The 24,310-nt window shown below is 45.3% G+C and overlaps 1 protein-coding gene across 1 annotated transcript in view; it reads left to right on the top strand.

Moving 5' to 3' along the window:
• The first annotated feature begins 736 nt into the window (after window positions 1-736).
• The window catches only part of LMTK2 (lemur tyrosine kinase 2), a 76,355-nt gene continuing 52,781 nt past the window's right edge, over window positions 737-24,310 (top strand). Inside the window, exons 1-3 of the mRNA XM_083153180.1 lie at window positions 737-1,149; window positions 21,876-21,997; window positions 23,311-23,455. Coding sequence (XP_083009306.1) covers window positions 1,053-1,149; window positions 21,876-21,997; window positions 23,311-23,455 — 364 coding nt within the window. The 5' untranslated portion in view covers window positions 737-1,052. The remainder of the gene's footprint in view (window positions 1,150-21,875; window positions 21,998-23,310; window positions 23,456-24,310) is intronic.

Genomic DNA, 24,310 nt, shown 5'->3' with positions numbered 1-24,310 from the left:
TTATCCCTGTTTACAATTGTAAAGCACAAAGGCATCTGCTGCGCTATATAAGAAACTGTAAATAAATAAATAATACATAAATAAGTCTCTAAATGCACACATGACCGAACTTGTCAAGTATGCACATGAAGTGATGCAGCCCCTAGGCTGAGCATATGTTAAGGCATGGGTCTTCAACCTATGGCCCTCCAGATGTTGTGAAACTACATGTCCCAGCATGCATTGCCACATTTTTTCCTATAAGAGCATGCCAAAACTGTCAGGGCATGCTGGGACATGTAGTTCCACAACATCTGGAGGGCCACAGGTTGAAGACCTGTGTGTTAAGGCAATAGTATTATGTTCTATGCAATAGTTTTTAACTTCATAAATCCAAAGGGGGACCTATATAGCATTCTAAAGGTATTCATACATTTGTCTATAATCCAGTTAGTACAAAACTACATATTTCCCTCAATAGTTGCAAAATGCTTTTTATTTTCTGTAAACCACAGCCTTGGACGTGGGATAATCCTTTACAGCCCATAACACAACGCTCCCACTGACTCAGTGCGTATGAGTAACAAACACATAGCACCCTACTGCTGCACTGCCTATGCATTCTCAACTCCCTGACGTCACACGACTCACCTTGACAGATACACCCCGCCCCTTTCCGCGCCGACAGCCGCGATTGGTTGCTGGGGAAAGTATCTGCGCCACTATTGGAGGCAGCCATTGCCAATCGGGAGAGGAGCTGTTTCGCTCGCCCCTCCCACCTGCGGCCGCGGCGATGTCACGGAAGATGGCGGCTGCTGTGTACTGCTGGTAAGGCGGCTGCCTAGGAGACTGCGGCGGGATCGGCAGCCTTCGGACCTATACGCTATGAGAGTTCCGGGGATTACGCTGATGACTAGGCCCGGGAGGAGGCCCCGGAGGACGCTGGGGGACAGCGGCGGGCTGCAGTGAGGAGTCGCGGTGTGAGTGTGTCTGTACCAGGCTCCGGGTCACGGCTGGGGTGGAGAAGGAGGACGCTGAGTCTCGGCGGCTGAGGGCTGCCGGCTGGTTGGACGATGCGGCCGATCCATGTAATCCCACTGGGCCTCGGGCTCCTGGTACTCCTCACGCTGGGTCCGGTCCAAGCGGCTCCACTTCCTGAAACAGGTGCAGGTAAGAGACCGGCCCACCATCCCTGCTTTCCCGGGTGTGTGCCCCTGAACACCCCACTGGCAGATCGATCTCTCTGTCTTCCTCATTCCTCTAGCACACTAGCAGGCCAAGTATTAGTAATGTCTAGGTTTCATCACAGCTGGTTCCATCAAAATAACTGAGGTACTAATTAAGGCACCTGTGCTCAAGTATGGCTATCCTTAAAACCTGGACAGTGTGCCTAGAGGACCCTGGTTGGGAACTTGTGAACTGATGCTCATTACGCAGTGGAACAATGTCGGTACAGATGCCTGACAGCTCAGATTTTGTGTACACCGTTTAATGGACGGAACGATTATGTACTATTTTTCATTAGCATACTATAGGACACTAGCGATATCGACAGGTTTAATGTGCAACATGGAAAACCAGAGGACGTCGCTAGCCACAGTGGAAGCTACAATGTTGGGCGTACACACCGAGGGATGTGCCTGATACGTTGTTCCGATTCATCTGGATATGAGTTTTTGCTCCGTGTGTACCCAGGATGATTATAACTGGGTACACACCTATGCAGTTGTAGCGTTAATCATCCGATAGAGGCTGATTGGCCCGATAATTGAATACATGCATTTCTTTCCCACTGGGGGAATGACAGATCTATTTATCTAGCGGTCAAAACCTACAAATGCAAAATTGGGACAAAATATAGTCTCTGATTTCGGCAGTGCATCTTCTATCACTTTGTGTCTAAACTGTTGCACAGGGGTCTTTAATTTGTCGCTATTTATGATTTTAGGTCAAACGAGCATTTCAGTTATACCCCTTTCACATCGCACTTTTAAAACGGTATATTGCCGTTTTTTTCCCTTTTTAAAACGTTTAAGGGTGCACTGTGAATGCACCACAGGCAATTTACCGTTTTAAGTTAACTGGCATTTCGAACCGTGTAAAAAGCAGAGTCCTACACGGTTCCTTGCCGTTTTTTCTGCAATGTGAATGTGTACAGTTTGTCTGAAACGGTATTTCAGGCAAACAACACAAGCACATCCCAGTACAGTTCCCACTACTAGCCCCGCTGCGGGGCATTACTGCTGCACCCTCTCTCTATAGTCACAGGACAGGGAGCGGCAGGGAGGCAGCTGCTGCCCATTATTACCCACCTCCAGGGTCCGGATCTCCTGCTGCGTGAGGTCGTTAGAGGCGGCAGTGGATGAGCTCGCAGTGCTGCCGGGCGGACAGGGCCAGTGCGCTCTCCCCGCTCCCCAGCACGGTGCCCCCCGGCTTCATCTCTACCATCTTCCGGCTCTGCATCTCCTCGGCATCGGGAAGCGTGCGGCGGGGAATGCGGCTATGTACCAGGGATGAACACAAGGGCAGCGCTGCGGGGACGAAGGCAGCGGCCGCTGCGTGACTGTCAGGCACTGTCACACGGCGAGTACCGCACAGGAGCCGCTTACATGGCCGCACGGACGCTGTGCATTGGTACAGGGGCTAACCGTGCGGCGGCGCATCCATGCAGGGTGGGGATTACAGGCAGCAGCCCGGCTCTAGGTCGCTCTTCCCCAGCCGCCCAGCCTGACAGGCAGCGGCGGCAGTGATGCTATTACAGTGCACGGTGGGGGCGGCGGCAGCAAGTTGATGTAAATAAGAAGGGACGAGTGGATAGTCTGACAGCAGCAGCAACAGCACTCAGACTGTGACACTCTTCCTCCCCTCCGCGCTGCTGCCGACAGGCAATAATGACAGGCAATGGTCACACACTGCCTTGAAACGTGTTCAGAATGAAACGTTTCAACTGCAATGTGAATGACACTGAAACCTGCATTTAAAACGGTAATCTGGCCACTATTAAGGCTCTGACCCGTTTTAATTACCGGTTTAAAATACCGGTTTTTAAAACGGGTCTGCGATGTGAAAGTGGTATTAGGTTTATGTTTATAAATGGAACCCATTTCAGTTCTCAGCAAGGTTATTTGTTTAGTGAGATGGAAAATGCAATAGATGTGGCCGTTTTCAGATGATATATCGGCCCCGAAACATTGAAATCTGCTGAAATCGTTCTAGTGTATGGAGGCCTTTAATGTCATGTATGTCCCTCTTTCTGGTGAAAATTACCACTGCTTGATAGACTGCTATGTGAGTCAAACTTTTTTTGCGGTCAGTAATACAAGCAAGAAAAGAAAATGTGTAATTTGACATGGTCTGATGCTAGGTACCATCCTGAACAATTTCATTTGCAATCCGACCTAGTTTGTGATGTTCTTAGTAGTAAGATAACCAACCTCAGGCCAAGGTTTTAGTGATATCCATGCTTGAGCACAGATGGTTAAATCATAATAACTGAGGTACCAAATAAGTCACCTGTGCTCAAGTATGCCTATTCTTAAAACCTGGACTGTTAGAGTGCCTGGAGAACCTGGGTACTAATATTTCTAATACTAGTCCTAAAGCTCATCAGAGGTGAGTATTATTAAATATAGGCATAAATGTTGGAAAGCTCAGAAATTTTTGTAGGCTGCAAAATGTGCATGATATTGACTTATTGCTATCGGCAAATGTCATTTTCCCTCCGATTACTTTTGGATAAATATTTAGCCCTCAGTGATGCATATACGCTTTGAGGTTATTGGACTGAGCAGCCGAGAATCATTGAACTGGCCCAATTATTGCATAGTGTGTTTCCAGCTTAACATTATTGTTATTTTTGCAGTTCTGTCTTGAGATATAAGGTATTCAATGCCTGCGGCGAGGGGGGTTTGCAAGGAAAATCCAACCTCGCCATCCAGCCCCCTCGCTGTCCGCTTTCTGTATTCAACAAGGTTTGCTGCAAATGCAGTAAGCCCACTGGATATAGCGGTGAACCTAGCCCATTTTTAAAAAAAAATCTTTTATTAAGTTGATGATTTACTTATATGACCAACTGGCTGTATCTGTTTACTAGAGTAGAGGAATTTGCAAGGCAGGTTTTACATGTTGTCAGTACACACTGACTGCACTGAAAACAATGAAGACGATTTGCATAGTTCTACTTCCTGCTTGTGGTTCAGCAAGTGGGAAGAAAGGTTTTATTTTTAGTAGCCTCATTACTTATCCATTGCATATCCAAATGATAGCAGGAAGCATTTAATTATAACTTGATTAACATTCACTTGTTCAACAGCATGCCAGGCTTTTTCTGATTTGTACATTTGTACGTGGTCCATATAAAGTCGTACATTGGTATTTGGATATCTGGAAATGTTGTCATGCACTCATTGAGAAGAGACTGGCCATTTCCTCATCTGCTTATCAGACCCATGAAAATGCAGGTTTTAGTATTACCAGCAGATGAGCGACGGGGTGGATGGCTTTCCATAGCATCCTGCTATGGAAAGTCGTCCACACCCGGGGAAAATCGCATGGATGGGTGAAAATAGCTCAGTGTGTATTCAGACCTGAGCGCATGGCTGCGAACTCGCACAGAGGCCGATCGATACTGCGTCCAGCCCATAGTATGCATTAAGAAATGGGTTTGTAATCAGCGCCCATAGTATGCATGCCTGAGGCCAGCCTGCGATGAAGTCCTGCAACTTTTTCGATATGCTTGTTGTTCGCAAGGTGATTGACAAGAAGGCGTCTGTGGGTGGAAAATGCCCATTTAGTGGCAGTGCTATGAAAACCACTGCTTCAAGCCAGATATGCCATTTTCCATCGCACCGCCAAGTAAATCCAGGGCTACACGACAGCTGCGATGAGATGTGGCCAGTGTAAAAATCATTTGATGGTGAGCCTGTTGCAATGGGTTTCGGACATTTTTTGCCCGGCTCCGAATGGTAGTGTAATAGTACACATCAATTTGCACAGCGATTGCATTCACAAGTCGGGATTTCACTCTAGCGGGGCGACATCTTAACTGACTCCTGGTCATGTAAATCTGCGGCTTTACGATCGGGGCCGATTTGGGCCCATTGATTTAACCATACTCTAAGCCACAAAGAGCATGAGATCCAGTAAAGCTATAGATGTAGCGAGCTTCATTGCACCTGCGACTATTTGTTCCCGCGATCCATAGGCTTCGCCATATGCAATCATAGTGCCTATAGTCGCAGCCCATACATACGCATTGTGGCAAAATGTAATTTGGGTATATCTGTAGTGCCGCCATACTAGTTGCAGGCTTACAGTGTGAACAGCCTATGTCCTCTTTGCTGCAGGGCCAACAGGAGACCGCTATTCTGCAGCAATGCCTCTTATGACCCTCTCCATGTATTATACAACAGCATGCTGTCAGGAGAAGATATAGTTAGCTGCAAGATTGTAAGCTTGCAGCAGGGCCCTCTAACCCCCAAGTCTGTCTGTTGTTACCCAGTTTGTTTTATCACTTTCTACTATTGTGAAGCGCAACGGCATCTGCTGCGCTATATAAGAAACTGTAAATAAATAGTTTAGATCTGCACTATATAGTCTTGCCTGCCCTCTCTATTTTACTGCTGGTTTGCGCTCACACGGGAGCGCGCATCAGCAGCGCATCGGGCTCGCAAGCCCTAAAAAAGCATGCGATATGGCTTCCGATGTTCACTATATCAGCAACATCGGAAACCATATCTTACCGTCTGTACACACCATTAGTCAGGGGTTCCCAATCTTTTTCGAATCACGGCACTCTAGAGTATCAGAATTTTTCCACGGCACCCCTAGGGCCCCCAAAAATGTATACAATTAAGTAGATGTGCTTCTTAGGTTCAGTTATGTGGTAAAGGGCATGGTTTGCTTCTGATTGTACAAATATTTTATGATTTGCAGCCACCAGCGTCCATAATTAATTTGAATTGGTCCTGGACCACCAACCCGTAGCACCCCTGCAAGTGTCCAGAGGCACCCCAGGGAGCCACGGCACACAGTTTGGGAACCACTACCCTAAGTATTAAATACTAAGGCCTGTTGTGCATTGTGTGCCGCTGCACACATTGGGGTAGAGTGCCGTACCCCGATATCACCAGTTTTCCTGCACAGACTGCACACTTCTGTGGTATGCCAGGGTACAATGCAGATGTTGGTGGTGACAAACTTCCACCATTCTGACCATCCCAAAGGCACTTGGAAATCATTTCTTGCAATTGAATATCCCCTAAAATTAACTTTTTTTTTGTTATTGCAGAAAAACTTAGTATCTATATAACTTTGGCAAGTTTAAAATAGCCACATAGATGTGTGCCAAGTTATCCATGGTGCTACAATAAGTTCCTTATTTTGTCTTGCATTACTTCTCTTTTCTTGCAGTTGAGTAATATTTGGGGGTGAAAAATTCAGCGTGATCTACATAGCATCCGGAAAGAGCTATTTAATTGTCCCACTTGCACCCTGCACTTAGGCAGGAGATGCTGGTTACCGTGTCTTAAGGCAGAGGTTTTTGTAACTAAGCGGCATTCTCAAACGTGGAGCTGTGATGCTGTATGGCCACGTGTAAGGCATGAAACAGCATTGCGGCACTAGTCTGGATGGGTTTCTTCTTACACTGTATAGGAGGGGTGCTAGTAGACCTCCTCTAGTCAGGCTTCAGTGCACAAACAATTGAATAGCTGTGTGACCTCCTTCCCAGCACTATTCATATTGCGCTCTACAAATCGCCCCCTGAGCTTACAAATCTGTTCCTAATAACCCTGCTCTCTGAGGTCTGTGGATCTTTTCATTTCTCAAGTGGAAATATCATTTTTTTTTTTATTTCAGTGCACAAATTTGTCACAACACAACAATGTTTGCCTATTGGATGGGCATCTCCATGTTTTTGTTTTCTAAGTTATAGCCCTTTGTTATTATAAGATGTGTCCTCATTCCCCCAATGGGAAGCTGTATCACAACCCCTGCCTTCCTCAGATGGGATGTGGATAACATCCCGGCAGTCCGTATACAGATACCGGCATTCTTACTGCCTTCAGGAGACCGGTGCCGGATCTTCAACAGCCAGTCCCCCCACTAGACCCTAGTAGGTGAATTTAGGGTTAGGATGCTGGGTGGGGAAGGTTAGGGTTAAGTTTATACACTAAGAATGTTATAGCCATGCGAAGGGAGGGTTAAGGTTGGGGGGGGGGGGGTAGCGGCATTCTCAAACTTAAGTGATTCCCACCAATGGCATGCTGGCATCAGTATTCTGACTAACGGTCATCTGTACGTACTCCCCTCAGACTAGTGATCCTCAGCATTTATTAACTGTTAAGGCCCCCTTACATTATGCGATTTGGGCACGATTTTGCCCGATTCCGATGAATCGGGCCGTGAAATCGTCCCAAATCGCATATGGAGACATCCCCTCCGACCCGATGCGCGGCCCCGTGCGCATCGGATCGGAGACGGGAGGTCGGACGGGCTGCACATAAGATTTGTTAAATCTTTTATGTGCTGCCCGGAGCCGTGCTCCCCCGCAACAAGGACCTACCAGAGCAGAAGGAGCCGGGCAGCATCGGCGGGAGCAGGGGGGGGGGGGGGGGGGGCGGCGCAGAGTACCAGGGAGCCGGTCAGGAGAAGACGCTGCAGCAGCACTTCCAAAAAAAAAAAAGCCCATACAAACGCATAGGAAGCCATTGATTGGCTGAGACCTCTCTCTCTCTCAATCGCTGATTGGCTGAGAGAGGTCTCAGCCAATCAATGGCTTACTATGCATTTGTATGGGGTTTTTCATTTTTTGGAAGTGCTCTGCTGCTCGCGCTGCTGCTGCATCGTCTTCTTCTGCCCGGCTCCCTGGTACTCTGCGCCGCCAACCCCCCCCCCCCTGCTTCCTGCCCAGCGGCTTCTTGCGCGGCTCCCTGCGCCCCCTCCACCCCCGCCCGCTCTCTGGTAGCGGGCATATCCCCGCTGCTGTCCCCCGCTCCCATTGTCCCTGCAGCACCCCGGGAGTGGCATGTGATAAATCGCATGCGATCTATCGCATGCAAAACTTGGCACATAAAGTGCCATCGCATGTGATCCCTCCCGGGGAGCTGCTGGGACAATCGGGTCCGACTTGTCGTTATGACAAGTCGGACAAATGTAAGGAGGCCTTTACTCTTTCTATGGGTGCTGGAAGCCTGGAGGAGATCTGGAGGATTGCTAAGTATTTTCACTGTAGCTGTTTCTTGCTGCAAGTCCTGACATTCTTGTCATTCCTAATGCTGTCATTGTTCTGTACATTGCACACCAGTAAAAATGCTGTCGCCAGTCATTCTTATTTTCCTCTCCTTGTAGCTGTACAGAATATGTTGGACGTCTTCTTTACCTCTGTCTGAGGTATAAATGTAATGGCCAGCAACAGGTGGCTTGGTGAAGGTCCTCCTAAGAAAATTGTGCCAGCATTGTAGCATTATGAAGTTGCCAGGTATGGGCAGTGTAATCTGATTGGTTCCCACCATCCACATCATGCCCTGCTTCATAAGCTGGGCCATATATTGAACGTCTCTGAGCAACATAATTTGCAGACATATTGGCCCTGCAGCACAGCCATTGCCCGCTATATCTGCGCACTTGTATACCGCCATCAGAATCCTGACTGTTTAAATGCCAGACAATCAGGATCCCATTTGACTTGTTGTTCTCCCTCGGCCCCCATAGAAGGAGAATATAACCTGTTACGCAACATCCATTCTTAGGCTGTGGGGGAACAACCGCATCATTTGACCAACCATCGAATGATGTGGAAGGAACACGCATATCTAAGGTTACTCTGCAGTGACCTTAAATATGCGTGGGCATTTGGAATGAAGTGGGCGGGCAGCAGACATCCAGTGATGTCAGCTGCCCGCCCACGTCACGACCAGATTACCATGGGAACTCCCATGAAACGCCAGGCGTTCCCATGGGTGCGACTATCCACCGCCGCCCCCTTCGGCATTGTTGAGTGCCTGCACACTGCATACAATCTGTTTGCCGTGGCCGCACGCATCCGGCACATACTCCAAATATCGGTCCACGTGCGTACGGACCAGAATAAACCCAAAAATGTGTGGATGCAGCAACACTCCCTACATTTTAAAAATGACCTATTTTTTGGGTCCTTCCTAGAAAAATAATTATTCTTACTGATGCCAATTAATTTATGTATTTGGAAACAGCCTTAGGAAAAAGTAAATCCAGGCACTGCATGTCCAGCACCTTTACCTCTCCCAAGCAGAACTTCTGGGTTATATGTGCCCACCGCATTTACTGACATACTGATTAGCAGACAGCCAATTGTCTTATTCCATTGTTACATGTACAGTTCCTCTTCCCTGCCTGGGGTGTTGCGCTCTGCTGTGGTGCTTCTAGCACAGTGTGGTCTGTATTTCAGCACTGATATGCAGACCACACCTGTTGCCTTGTCTGAGCAATATTGTGAACAATATCGCCCAGTCTGTATGGGGCTTTCATTGTATCCTATCTGCTGTACAATGTAAACATGGTTTATCTAGCCTTCTGAACAAATGCATTTAAAAAAAAAGACTATTTCTTAGTCAACAATTACATCTCTGTCTGATCACATTCAAGACAGTTTTGAGGCTGATTACATTTTTAGCAATATTATAGGTTTATTTTTGTCCTGGTGGCTTGACAAAATCAGCTCGTCACACACCCACACTCGTATCCGACAGACTAAAAAAGCATTTGTGTTTTACTGCATGTGCAACGAAGGCGTGTTGTCAGCTTGTCAGACTTATAAACGTATAATTACACAGCCCATATCTCAATCTTTTTTGTGTTCACATTTTCCACCAAATAACTTGTGTGTATGACACTATGTAGACAAAAAGTGATTGGAGACAAAATGGTGTTCTCCTCATGCAGATATGTGTTTTTGAAGGTATAAAATGGGTAGGGGGGCACGGAAATCGGTCATTATAGGCTGCTCCATCAGAGATAGGAGTGTGAGAAGCATTGCGGATGTTCGGAAGGATCTTTAATCCACTGTGTCTTTTGTCATTAATGAGTGAAAGAACCATGTTCATTACAAGAATGCACCGTGCTCCGTAAACATCCAAAACTGCAACCCAGGGAGCGGAGAGCACTAAGCAGGTAGCTGCAAAAGAACAGGGGCCATCCCATAATACTATTCCACCAAATTTCAGATGGCCACTAACGTGTCGTTTCCACAAGAACAGTTGGCAATGAGGCCCATGCACTTGGATATAATGGGTGAGCAGCTTCTCACAAACCTCTAATCACAACTAATGCAGCCCAGCGCTTACAAAGGTGTAAAACCTGCGAAGATTGGACAGTTGAACAATAGGCCTAATTTGGACCTGATCGCAGGGTAAATTTGTTTGAGAGATTAAATCTGGGTACACACACAGAGATTTACCTGTCCAATCTGTCTGGTGAGAACAAACCTTTTGGTAATGAATGGGAGCAAAGAACAATCAAACATTCGCTCCCAAATGCTGGAAAGAAGACAATAGTCATTCAGACAATTGGTGAAAGCTGTTTGAGTTAACAATTTTATGTAAACAATCGTTTCTTTTTATCTGTTTTCCAGTGTTTGGGAGCAAATAGTTTGTGGTCGTTTGCTCCCATACATACTGTAGCCAGATTGTTGTTCCCTCCAGACAGATTGACTGTAACTGAAGGCAAGTGGCCGTCCCCGTTCATATAGGTATGCCCAGCGGTTTCCCCGGCGCACCCAGCGTTTTCGTGGCTTCGTGGCACCCGCAGTGAAGACCTACACATGCGCATAAGCAATTTTGCACATGTGCAGACCATCAACATTGCGAATTCGCAACGGGGCAAACAGACCAGAATGACCCCCTTAGTAAGGATTGTGCTTTAGATACAAAGATTATATTGGGGGGGGGGCGCAAATGAATTGTCTAAATTGATGGAAGATTGGGGTGCACTATTAAATTTGTGTTTTTAATGCGCCACTGTGCTGAATATGGGTGTGTAAAATGGTCGTTGTGTTTGGCAAATCGGGAAAACTCCTGCAACCTTTTCCCTGGCTACAAGAACATTGTATGAGAGTCATCAAGATCCCACATTCCAGCACTACAGTATAGTTACCTGCACACTCGGTACTATCCTGCTAGATCTCTTCTGTGCACTGCTATGTGTTTGGTGGTATCTCTGGGCATGTGTACCGGGCTCCAGCTGTCTATTCTGGTCATCAGAAAGGAGCTTGTCATAAAGCATGACTTCATAGTAATGAGCAGTGTTCCTCTATGATACAAAGTTCATTCCCACAACTAGTTCCACCAGTTTTTATGTGTGTAAATTGTATGACTGGATAAGTATTACCCTACTTAGCACTTCTACACCATTTTCATTATAGTATCATTAAATCTTGTGTGTCTGTAAAATGCTGGTTTGAGTTGTCTTTTCTCCTACAACCTAGCATGCCCTGGAAGCCATTTGTCTTATGTTCATAACATACAAACCCTCCAGTACCCTTATCCTCCATAGCTGTGTTCCCAGTGCAGAGCAATCAGAGGGAAATGCGGGTGAATGACAGGAGGTCTGATGCAATGCGTGCGGTCCCATGCGCATCGCAACAGAGCCTGCGGGACTGCGTCTGAGCCTGGCAGGCTTGGCTGGGATCACATGCAACAGTACAGCAAGCGATATATCATATGCGATCCTGCTGTATGGGAAGGTCCCGGTGTCTCAGGAGCCTTTTGTATAACTTATACGAGAAGAGAAGTCTCTGTAATGTATGGGGACCTTAACTAATAAATGTTAGCATAGTGGTTTTCAGATAAAATATAATTGGAGTCCATTACATAATTTAAATGTAGAAATTTTTAGATAAATACAATTTGAGATGACAAATGTGTTGTGTGTAATGTATAGATGCTGGCCAGGTATAAGTTGTCCTATGTCTGCTGGTTGTTCAGTCCCCTCTTGGTCACCTTTTATTGCCAGAAACTGGCAGAGAACAGATGTCACAAGCTATTGGGTGTGTGAGAGGGAAGTGGGCAGAGTGACTCACCTCTTACAGTGCTGCCTGCTGTTTACTTCTTCCTGAATCATCCTCTCATTTCTGTACATGTAATTGTTTCCTGCGCTCCAGCAAGTGAAATGGGGAACATGTATAACGAATGCCTCATTCCCTCACCAACACCTTCCCCCTTATTTATTATTCTGATTTGTTTTGTTTGAGATTCTGTGACCCCTCTCGTTGTTCAGATGCATTTTCTTGCATTTGGTTTTGTCTTATTTCTCTTTAGAACAGTTATATGGTAATGACTGCCCAGATTGATCACCGGTGTCCATGTGCGCCTCTCTGGTCAGTCCTTGACCCCCAAAGCGAGCCAATATCTCAGCTTCCACCTGCTGATAGTGCTTCTCTTTAAGGGGGTATTTATCAAAGCGCTATGAGAGAGATAAAATTGTGAGATAAAGTATTAACCGAGCAGTTACATGTTGGAGACTGTGTTTAAGAAAAATGACATGGGTTGATTGGTAAGAATTTAAACTGAGATAAAAACAATACCAATCTTTGATAAATACCTCGTAATAAACATAATCCTGCTGATCTTCTCCAGCTATGTATGGTACCAGTTATTCTGCCCAGACCTTTAATGCCTAATGTGGGGTACACACCAGGACGATATGGCCCAAAATGAGTCAATTTAGATACAATCTCGACCGATTGTATGTAAATTGGCCTTGTTTTGTGCCATTTCGCTGTCCTTTTGATGAGGTCCCGATCCGATGCGCGGCCACGTGGGTCAGTCTGTCTTTTCTGAGATCCTACCTGCTGCAGGTAGGATCTCAGAACCGACCATTGCAGTGGGTGGGGGTCGTGATCGGATTTTCGCGGGGTGTCGGTGGCGCCGTCAGCTCGTGAGTGGGTCGTACGTTCCTGTGACGACCCGCTCACGAGCACCATCGTCCTGGTGTGTACCGGGCATAAGTCTCCGGGGGGTTCTTTCAAAAGATTAAAGGCCCCCATACACTGATTTTGGCAGATTTCACCCGATTCAGGTCCCGTGCGCATCAGACTGGAGTCTGAGAACCTCCAATTTGGACCTCCGGCTCGCACCCCCATTCGGTGGCAGGGATCAGGGTCGCATGCTATACATCCTGGGTCTGGATGGCCATACACTGCTGCGACACATTGCAGCAGTGTAATGCCACCTTTTTTAAGTCTATGTACACAGTGTGATTCTGGCTAATGGATGACTTTGACTATCTTCGTTTACAATTTCTGCTATTTGGCCTATGGCCACGTACACTGTACACACAGATATAGTCAAAATTGTCTTGTCTACACAGTCTTATTTTCTATGCGATTCTGACTTAGCGGGACCACGGTTTGGTATCCGCATGCAGGCATAACACTCTGCGATTTTGTCCTAACTTGCTCTCTGATTTTGACTAGTCGAAATCGTAATCCAAAATCGCACTGTGTCTACACCTAAAGGGGTGGCGGATGGTCTGCCAACTGTTGGGATTCTGACTGTCAGTAGACTGACGTCAGAATCCGAACTGTTAAAAGCCTGACAGTTGGGATCCTATGACCCCAAGGAGGGATAATAGAACATGTGGCGAGTGCAGTGAACCACCAAGCACGTAAGGGGCTTCATTGCGCTCACCCACCTGACGGGATTCTGACGTTGGTCTGAGTGTCGGAATTCTGACTATCGGGAGGTCATACTACACCCCCCAAAAGATATGCCACACATAATCAGGATAGGACATTTTGTGTAGCATGGGAACACCTCGGTCCTGCCAGCTTGGTGTCTTCCGCCTAAGCTGTGAGGACACTTATCACAGGCTTGCAGCTGCTGCTGCTTGTGGGCCATGCTCACCAGAGCTCACAATAAACCCTCCATTTTTGTGTTTTTCTGTGTAAGGAATTGTTGCCTCGCTGAGCAGCGCATAGTGACTCCACTTGTAATGGGCACAGTAGCCGGGCACTACTTACACAGGTTTGTACAACCACATTGCTGTACTTGATTTCAGGTTGCCAGGATACCAAAATAAGCAACATATGCAGTTAAAGCAAGTTTTCCTCCAGCAGTTGAAAGAACCCAGCAACCCTGTCACTGACTATACATCAATCACCTATGTAGTGCCCCGTCCACAAAACACAATCCCCCCTATTTATACTTCTGCCCTAATTAACTAACACAGCCTGAACCCAAGTACCCTATGTCTTCCACCTGTGTATATCTACCCTGCTGTATGTTTTTCGGGTAATTTTACAATTTTTGTAAACTCTACATTGTCTGAAAATAATTAAAAATGATTGCTGAGCGCTGTGCATCTGTCAACCTGTAACATCTGTAGAAATAAATATTCTGAATATCCTGAGATGACTTGCCAATGTTATGCCACCCACGCCCATATTGTGAGATTCTGGATGATGCACTACTGACATCCCATTGTCTGATGTTCATTTTGTGTGTGTGCGTAACGCCCCTCTTAACGCTGCTTTCCTTTAGTTTAACTGCTTCACTTCTAAGGAAGACTGGGACACGCAGCAAGCACTGTCGGGGTCCACATGAGAAGGGGTTACTTGCGTAAACGTGTCTACGCCTATATTGTATAGGGGTAACGCGTATAGTGTTGTTGCATGGACCTGGAAGGGGGTATATAACTGAATATTATGACCAGCCCCTTTCAGACAAGCCAGGGAAACAATTTGTACTCTTGTGATGTGACCAATGTGAAGTTATCCTCTGAGCATCAGAAAACAACCCTTCTCTGCAGTAATCTTGCACAGATGGACGGATCTCTCATACTTTGGCTTTGCTAAAACTCAAATGTTTCTTTGTTCTAATGTCCGGGAGCTCGCTGCTGGGCATCTAAACCGAATGGGTGGGTGTCGGAGCAATTCAATTGTTGCTTCGGTCAGATACCCATTAGCCACGGTAAACTTTTTTTTTTTTTTTTTTTTTTTTTTCTTGCAGCCTCTGAAGGTGTGAGCTGAAAAATGTTGTGAAACGTTTGTAGTTTGGCTGCTACAAGAACTTTAGATGGGTTTAGCCACTTTGTGCTCATCATTCGTTCACACTTATTCTGGGTACACGCTAGGGGATGTGGACCCAGTGCAACTTCGTTAGCGATTGGGATCCAGCATTGGCAAGCGCATACTCAACATGCCGTCAGTAGGGATGGGTTGCATGCGGCATTCCATGAAAATGTTATCTAGTGTGTATGTAGCATTACACCAGCCCTGAGAAAATGTCTAGGCACTGGGGAATATGGTGGTGTACTGTGTCACCCTGCTGCCACCGCGCTGGAGGAATGCCAACCTCCAAATAGAATGAACAAATAATTATTACACCAGCCCTATACTGGGTGCAGAAGATACGGAGACCTTCTGTCTAACCCTGTGTAGCGTATTGCTGTATCAACACACCATCGCTGAGCTTTGTTTACAAGAGAACCAATTCCAATCCATTCCCGTCGGTTGGTGTGTAACTCCTAGCCCCCACAATGTGCGCTAGGATGCATCCCAGTCTGCTCCACACCTTTAACCACAGATATAGAAACATTTGGCATAAAATGGGTACATGTAACAGCAAGACGCGGAATAAGTAGCCAAAATGTTTCCAAATAAACCTAGTCCTATATTTAACCTCCACTACAATAGGTATGGCTTATTAGGTCGACCACTATTGGTCGACCTTGTCAGAGGGTTGACATAGAAAAAGGTTGACCTGTTTTGTCGACACCGTATAATTCTCCCTCAGTACCCACTGGGATGTTAAAGTATGAACAAGTCGGTTTATAAAAATTTCATAAACTCATGTCAACCTTTTTCAAGTTGACCTTTTGCTTGCGTCAACCTTTTGACCATGTCAACCTAATGCGTGTCGACTTTTCAAATGTCACCCTAATGACCACATACCACCACAATAGCTGGAAGTGGCTGTCTAGTCACCTCTATCATTCAGGTGAATGTGTTTTTATTTTGCAGCATGCTCAGTATAGTGTGTATCTGCTGGTGCAGGTGATGAGGTGGCACGTAGACTAGCCATACTGCAACACCACAGTAATCCAGCCTCCCACACCCCCAGTGTGCATGCTTCATTGTGGTATAATAAGATGTGTGAATTGGAAGTGGCTTCCATGTGAACATGACCACCAAAGCACTTTTTTTTTCTAATAATGTAGGCCAGGCCGGGCTAACCTGTGGCTCTCCATCTGTTGTGAAACGACACATCCCAGCTTGCCATGCATTCTGTAACAGTAACAGTGGTCAGGGCATGCTGGGGCTTGTAGTTATACAAAGGCTGCAGAGCTCTTTGCCAACAGAGAGACCATCTGATTTGGTTCTGCAGTAAAGCCAGTTACAATATTTTTGTTGCCATGGCGATGCGGTAATACAGCTGTGACGTGTGTTATGAAATGGGAGTGCTGGTGGCAAGTGCATCACTAGAAATGTGTATTGATGACCTATTTTACCTGGTCTGCTCCTCCATACATGTGAGGAATGCATTCCTTTTCTTATTGCCCCTTTTTGCTTTTATTAAATTCCATGGGTTTCTTTTTGTCATGGTTTCAACACTCTGTGCAAGTACCAATTCTAAAAGGGCCTACATACAGGGTGATTTCAGGGCATTGTCTAAGCAATCTCACTAGATGCCCCTACATCGCTCCATGTGTAGGGCCATAGCAATAGTGATGCGCAGCATTAATATCCAGCATGCTGGATAAATCCATATGGTGTACACTGGCATTGACAGATCGCTCAGCACACAGCGCTGACACATCACTGTGTGCTGAACGACCTTGCTAATGTGTTCTGAGCTCAGAATGCTCAGCACATCTCCCCTGTTTGTAGGCCCCCAGAAAGTGATAAAGAGGAGTGCGATAAAGTAACAGCCAATCATTTTTGTATCTCTTTTGCCAGGTACACGCTGAAGCCATCTCTGCCAGATATGTAGTTTCCAGCTGTATAGTTTATTGCGTAGTCATTAGCGATGTCTTCTGGTAGGCCCTTTTGCAAGCTCAACCAGAAGACATCGCTGGCCGCTAGCGATGACATGCTGCTCAATGCAGCTTGCATACTCAGTGGCTCCGTCCCCCCACCCCGCATCAGCAAATGTATATGCACTACACGATGCAGAGTCCCGTCACCAGCCAGATCAGGCGGCTGCACATCGTTCTGATATGTAGCCAGCCTTAAAACAGGGCTTTCTTTATTCTTTTCTGCATATAATCTTTTATACCATTGATTCCCAACCTTAGTCCTCAAGTTTCCCCAACAGGTTGTTTTCCAGGTATCCACACAGAATCACGTGAAATAATTAGCTCCGCCTGTGGATTTTTTAAAATGTGTCCGTGAATAAAGAGTGCACCTGCCGGGTGACCTGGAAAACATGAATTGTCGGGGTACTTGAGGAATGGGGTCGGGACCCAGTGTTTCATACTGGAGGCCTACCACCACCTTCTGTAAAATAACTTTTTCCACTCCACAAGAACCTGAACTGGTAAATCCAGCATGTCATACTTGTAGGCTGCCTTCCCCCATCCACTACGCAGACATAACTGAGGCTACAAATCTTTCAGATTTCCCTTGAACTCTCCCAGGAATCTGATCTGATCCTGGGATATTTTTTCACGGTGTTCACTTCAGATACATCTGAACAGATCTATGATAAACCCCTGACCGCTTCAGATCAGATGGATCTTTGGTGCAGCACCAAAGATTTATTTGTTTTTTGTTTTCTTGTCAGATGGATCTGACTCCAGCCACACATCTGATCTGAGGGAGCACAGATTTGGCCTTTTTTCTTCAGATCAGTCTGTCAGATCCATCTGAATCTGGAGAAAACAGGCCAATTCTGACTAGTGGTTCGGGACTTATGTAGGGTACACACCAGATAGATCATGATTGTGAGACAACCATACGATGGCCGCACGATCTGTTGGAGCACACGATCTGCATCCGATCCGATTCCAATCTGTATCCAGTTGAAGGGGTCAAGGTTTCATGGATTGTTGCTAGAGTAGCTAGTGTTTTTTTTTTTCTTCTTCTGTTTCCAAGTTACTTTTAAATTAGCAGCTTATGTGATGTATCGTGGCACATCCGCTTTGCTATTTTCAGTCTTCAGTCCACTATTATGGTCACTTATAGCAGCCACTATTTGTTACATTGATATAGTCATGAAAAATGCCCCGGGATTGGCATTCCTAGTTAGTATGCACAGTGTTTTAGTAATTAAAAAATAAAGATAACACAGGTGGTGGTGGTGGTGGTAGTAGTAGTATAAACATCCTTGCATGTAATCGCATAATGCGAGTGTTTAAAAGAATGACCATTTTGGCCTTATAGAAGTGTCTTCCTACGCCTATCCTCAATACATGCCAGATGTCCAGCATGAGCCACTCCAACATTGCCAGATTTTTCTCAGCAACACACCATTCAAACTTCTAGACACATTGGGCTTCAACTTGGACCACAGGAATTGGTTCTAAACACAGAAGGGGTTCAACCATTTCTCATCTACAGTATGTTGATGGCATCCATATTTCTCTATTGTTACCTGCAGCTCTATCGCCATTTGTTGGCATGCATTACTGAATGTCTTCCTGGCATTTTAACATGAGTCCTCACTGAACATTCGCCTCTTTAAGCAAGCTGGTCAACCTCCTGAACCACCTACATAATCCTCCTATAGTTACTGGGCTACCAGCTCTATAAATAGTTCACATATAACTTCTGTTGTTTTCTACTCAAATGACCTACTGACCCAATATGCATGCTGTGACCTTTCACCTCTTGTGTCTAGCTCCTGTTTCCCTAGCAATTCTAAGTTTGTGAGCAGGGCCCTTACCTCTTTGGTACTATATAATGGTTTTGTGTTTGGTTGTAAACAGATGCATTGTGCTGTTGCTCTGTAAATGAACATTTACTACAGGATTCTCTGTCCCCCAACCTGTGAAAGTGGTTTGCGTTAAGTTTCATAGCTGTTTTTCTTCAAAATTACATAAACCTACAGTATCTCTAATGCTATCCGCTTTTTGTTACGTTGGATGTTAGTTTTGCTAAGTATTCGCATAGCCATTTTATGTATACCTGGGACACCTTAATCCAGTGATTCCCAACTGTGTGCTGTGGCATCCTGGGGTGCAGCAGAGCACTTGCAGGGGAGCCCGTGTTTGGCTGTCCAGGACCAATCCAAATAATTTATGGTCCGTTTAATAGGCAGTGCCTGTGGCTTCGAAATACAAACAATGTTGACAAACAGAAGTAAATCCTGACCCTAAAGATGACCTATAAACACAAGTTACTTAATTTCATATTTGTTTCCTAAATGACTCCGTAAGAATCTTTTTGGCTAGGGGTGCCACAAAACAATTTCTGATACTCCAATACCCTTTCACACTGCACAAATACCTGGGGCTGACCCAGGTGGTTTTTGCTACATTGACCCTAATCGACATTCGATGTGAAAGGGCCTTTTGAAATTACCCGGGTCCAGCAGCCCGGCATTGCGACCCGGGTTAAAAGAAGTTAGTCCCGGGTTGCTGTGCAGTGTGGACAGGTATAGTTCACACTATAAAGAGGAGGCAGTGTCGGCTCCAGGCGCTCCCCCCGCCACCATGACACGCTGCTGTTCTGCCATCAGTGACCCATAAATAAGCCGATTTGCTGTTTGGCACTATCATTGCAATGCCGGGACTGACCCGTGTCCAAACCTGTACGACCTCGCATTTGCGATGAGAAAGGGGTATAGGGCGCCGTGATTCGAAAATGTTTGGGAGCCATTTAATCCATAAAGCTGTAATCTGTCAATTGATTTATTTTCAATGGAAGCCATAATAATTTTGTTCCTTAATTGTACTTTTGAATTATTCATGGTGCTATGATACAGGGTGTCAACAATGTCTAGGTTGACAGTCACTAGGTCAACCACTAATGGTCGACAGTGACTAGATCGATACCTGGAAATGGTCGATCTACCACAGAACGACATTACCAGAAGGTCGACACAAGCTTAAGGTCAACATGGACATTGTCGACACTCAAAAGGTCAACATGAGTTTCTGTAACTGTTTTTGGTATGTATGTTGACATATGGACACCGTATAAGTGTTCCACGTCCTCGCATAGCTCGCCATGCTGCCAGTGTGGGGCTTTGCTGCACTCGGCACGCTATTATATTCTCACAGTGGCCGCACACTTACTGTATTAGGAATGGCAGCTGTTTGTTTTTTTTCTTCTTTTTGTTCAGAATAATTTCTTAATCCTGTGGAGTCCTGCTAATGACCTTTAGCCGATCGGTGACTGATCTCCTCAGTACTGTGTTGTGCCATTTCCCCTTTTTATAACACTGGAGTACCTGCTCGATGTGCTTACACTGTACAGTCTGTAACTCGGTTCCATTCTAGCACCCTGCACCTAATCAGTGAGGAAAGCATTCATTCATTTTGAAGGGCAAAAAATCCTATATCAATTCCGCACATCTATAATTTTGCCCTTCAAAATGAAGATATGTGTTCCTCTACTGATTAGGTGCAGCTTGCTAGAATGACCGCTACTGTACATGATGTTCTAGGGTTGTGAGTCCTCTGCAGGGAATAGCCGCCTCTTGCAGTCACCATGTCACTTTCTGTTCATAATACCAGATTGGGACTCCGTCTGGACTTTAATAATAAGGGACATTTCAATTAAGCCCCTTGCTGGTTTCAAAAATAACTCTCACATGCTGCCACTCGTCCTGCTCATTTTATTTTAATTGTGAATTTAGATTTCATCCAAGAACTAGGGTTTATGGTAATACTAGGTATGCATCTTTATTTGCTCAACCTCCATACCACCAGGGCTGTATCTAGGTGTGCGCCAGTGGTGCCTTGCCCACAGCGCATGTGCACTGTGGGTGCATCCGCTGGAACACACCTTGGCCACTGCCAGTGACAGAGCATCTCCTCCATACTGCATGGTGGATCGTCTGTCAGTCACAGTTCAGAGTGCTGAGGGGGAGCACTGTGTGCTGATAGTGATCGGCACCCCCCCTGGAGGGAATGGGGGGGGGGGGGCTGACCCTGGAGGGAATTTGGGGGGGGGGGGGGTGGGGCTGACCCTGGAGGGAATGGGGGGGGGACGGGGCTGACCCTGGAGGGAATGGGGGACGGGACGAGAGGGGGACTGGGCTGAAATGGGGGGGGGGGGGGGGGGGGCGAGAGGGGGACTGGGCTGACACTCGGGGAAGGGGTATGCCACACCTGTGAGCAATATGTGCATAACTGGCCCTAGTCCTGTGGGCATTATGTGTGTAACTAGCACGATTCCTGTGGACATTTTGTATACCTAGTGTATACAAAACCTACCTGGTGTAATGTGTACCTGGCACCCGTGTGGTGTAATGTGAATTTGAACTATGTGACAATGGCCCTTTGTATTGGACCTGTTTGATACTTGCTCAAGTGCGTCCACCCTAACCAGATATAGAGAAAAATGAATGCCTCATATATTAATGTTCTTACATCCACCACTTTTTAAGTTATACAGAACTACTGACAGTAGTTTAAAAAAATAAAATTATATATATATATATATATATATATATATATATATATATATATATTTTATTATTATTATTATTATTTTTTTTTTTTTATTTTAACTATTGCCAATAAATATATATATTATTATTATTTATTATTATATATTTTTTGTCTTTCCTGACTTGCTTGTTATGCAGCCCTAACCTATGAATATAAATGTTTTGCCCATGACACAGATACTCCTGTACCCATTGATCAGCTTATTGTAAATTGACCTGGTTTAGTGCCAGTGATTTATTAATCCTAGATATGTCCGTGCCACACCAGCTAACCATGCCTTTTATTTCTGCCTTTTGTTTCAGAAGTTGCAAGCGGTGAAGTTCTTTTGTTCCCGGTGCTGCTGTCTGTCTGCAGTTTCATTGCTTTGGTTGTGCTGCTCGTGAGCTGTATTTCATGCTGCAAAGAGACTGAAATAGATTTCAAGGTGAGAGGGTGTCTGCTCTGGGGCCTTTTATCATCATGCGGTTAAGTGGTTGTTCAGCCAAAAAACCTCTATCATTTATGGTGAGCAAACATTGTGAAATTGTTACCGTGGTGCCAGTGCTAGATATGAATTTGGCCTTTGTAGGCGGAAGCTGGTACAGTGACTAGCATACCATATATCTAGCGTCCGTGATCACAGTGTTCTAGTAGGAACTGCTGGTTTAGCAAGATATTCCAGCGCTGCCTCAAACAGATCTGCTTCATATGATGGATACTCTGCAGTATAGCAAATCCCTTATTAAGCAGATCTGTGCGCCAGTATGCTGCTGGCATATGTAATCCTGCATGCTGTGTGGCTGGTCTAGGAGAACTCCTTTTATAGAAAGTGCTTTTTGGAATGATTTTACCTACTAGTGATCTAGGTAGGGTTTTTATCATTTCAAAACTGAATTTAACGTTACGGTATGCTTGTTCTTGTAGAGCTGCCAGTTTCTATCTCAGCATAGTGACAAGTAATGTTGCAGGCCCTGGTGTCCTTTGTCTCGCACACTAGCCTCAGTAGCCGTATCCAACACGTCCACTGCACTTGCCAAGTTAGGGCTATTTGGATACAATTGGTCCGTGTTTTATTGCAGCCCATTGTGCTGCCATTGTGTTTGGCTGGAAGTGCTGGCCGGTGTCTGCGACTACAGCTGGTGTATTAAGAACTGTGTACGAACTGGAAAATTGGTCTAATTTAAATATTTGTCTTAAATTGTTTTCTTTCTCCGTGTTAAATGAGTTTCTGAAAGCACTTTGTACAGACTGAAGTGAGTTCATGCTTCAGACTAATTGGAAGCAGCACACCCTCGTCCCCAATTGTCTAATTGCATCCTTTCAGTGTCACAGGTGTGAAAATATTCTTCCCTTAGCAAGGCTAATGTCCATGGTCTACCCTTATAAGGGCGAGACCTTTTTTGACAACTGCATTATACTTATAAGGTACTAGATGGCCCCTGCGAAAATGTTACCTGCGAATGGGCCAAAAGTTAATTTTTAATCTTACTTTTATAAAAAAAAAAATGAACAATTCTAAATTAACAATTTGTCATAAGCGGAGAATTTAATCTTGAAAATAGTACCTCATTTATCGATTTTGTTTACGTATGGAGAGAGAGAAAGGACTAGTCACCAAAAATGATCTTTTTGAAATAAAATTTTTTTAAGGCAAGTTTGCATTTTTAATTGTATATCACTGGAACTAGATTTATCATTAGTTTTCTATGCTGAAACGCATATTGTGACTTGTTTTTGTCTTCTCCCACTGAATCCTAGGAATTTGAAGATCACTTTGATGATGAAATTGAGTTTACGCCTCCTGCTGAAGACACACCATCGAACCAATCTCCTGCAGATGTTTTTACCCTAACTGTTCCGACGGTCTCCTTGTCTGTTCCAACACAACTGCAGTTGCCTCCAGGTCAGTAAGCCGCACAGTTTTATCCACCGCCAGGTCCTATTCTAAAAACCGATTTACTTTTTAAGCCAAAAATTGCATTACTGATGCGTGGGGTGAGTGAGCCATACTAAAAGGCAAGCTTGTTTTGGGGGGGGGGGATTGTTTGTACAAAGGTGCGTCGTCTTTACGGTGCAATGCAACAGAGCCAATACTACCCTGAATGATTTGATGTGCAATGGAGTCTGAATCTGTACTCAAGACTAAAGAGAAGTTAGTGGGATAAAAAGCTGTGACTGCTGTATTGTAGCATTGTAAACCTTCATATACAGATTCAGACTGTTGCACACAGATACACAAATGTTGCATATCAAATTGATTAACGCAGTCTAGTGAAGCCATTTTGGCATACTGTATTGCAACCAAGTCCAATATTCAATTGCTTCCAAAGAGGTGCTAAGTCTACCTAGCATCAAGCTTCTCCCCCAACATTCATTAAGCATAATATATTTCACATTATTGAACAACTTCTGACTGCTGAATCATCTTCAGCTAATGTAGAAAGAATCCTTCTTCTTTTGGTGTAGTTCATTAGAATCTTCGAGACAGACATTATAAGGTCACTGTAAAAATAAAAATATATATTTTTACTTTTTAATATAGTGCCCCCCCCCCCCCCCCAACCCTGCTTCCAATCATTGATGGGGTCATTGTATTGCCACAGGGCTATTTTATCTGGGATTTTGTTTCAGGTATTTTTCTTTCTCCAGGCGAAGCAAAATAAGGAATTTGGTACTCACCGATAATTCCCTTTCTCCAAGGCAGCAGGGGGACACTGCATTCATCACGTGTGGGAAAGAGCTGGTGTACTGGAGGAGT

Source organism: Crinia signifera, chromosome 7 (assembly GCF_055691185.1).
Source record: "Crinia signifera chromosome 7, ASM5569118v1, whole genome shotgun sequence".
Taxonomy (NCBI): Eukaryota; Metazoa; Chordata; class Amphibia; order Anura; family Myobatrachidae; genus Crinia; species Crinia signifera.
This window is presented reverse-complemented; position numbering and strand designations above follow the sequence as displayed.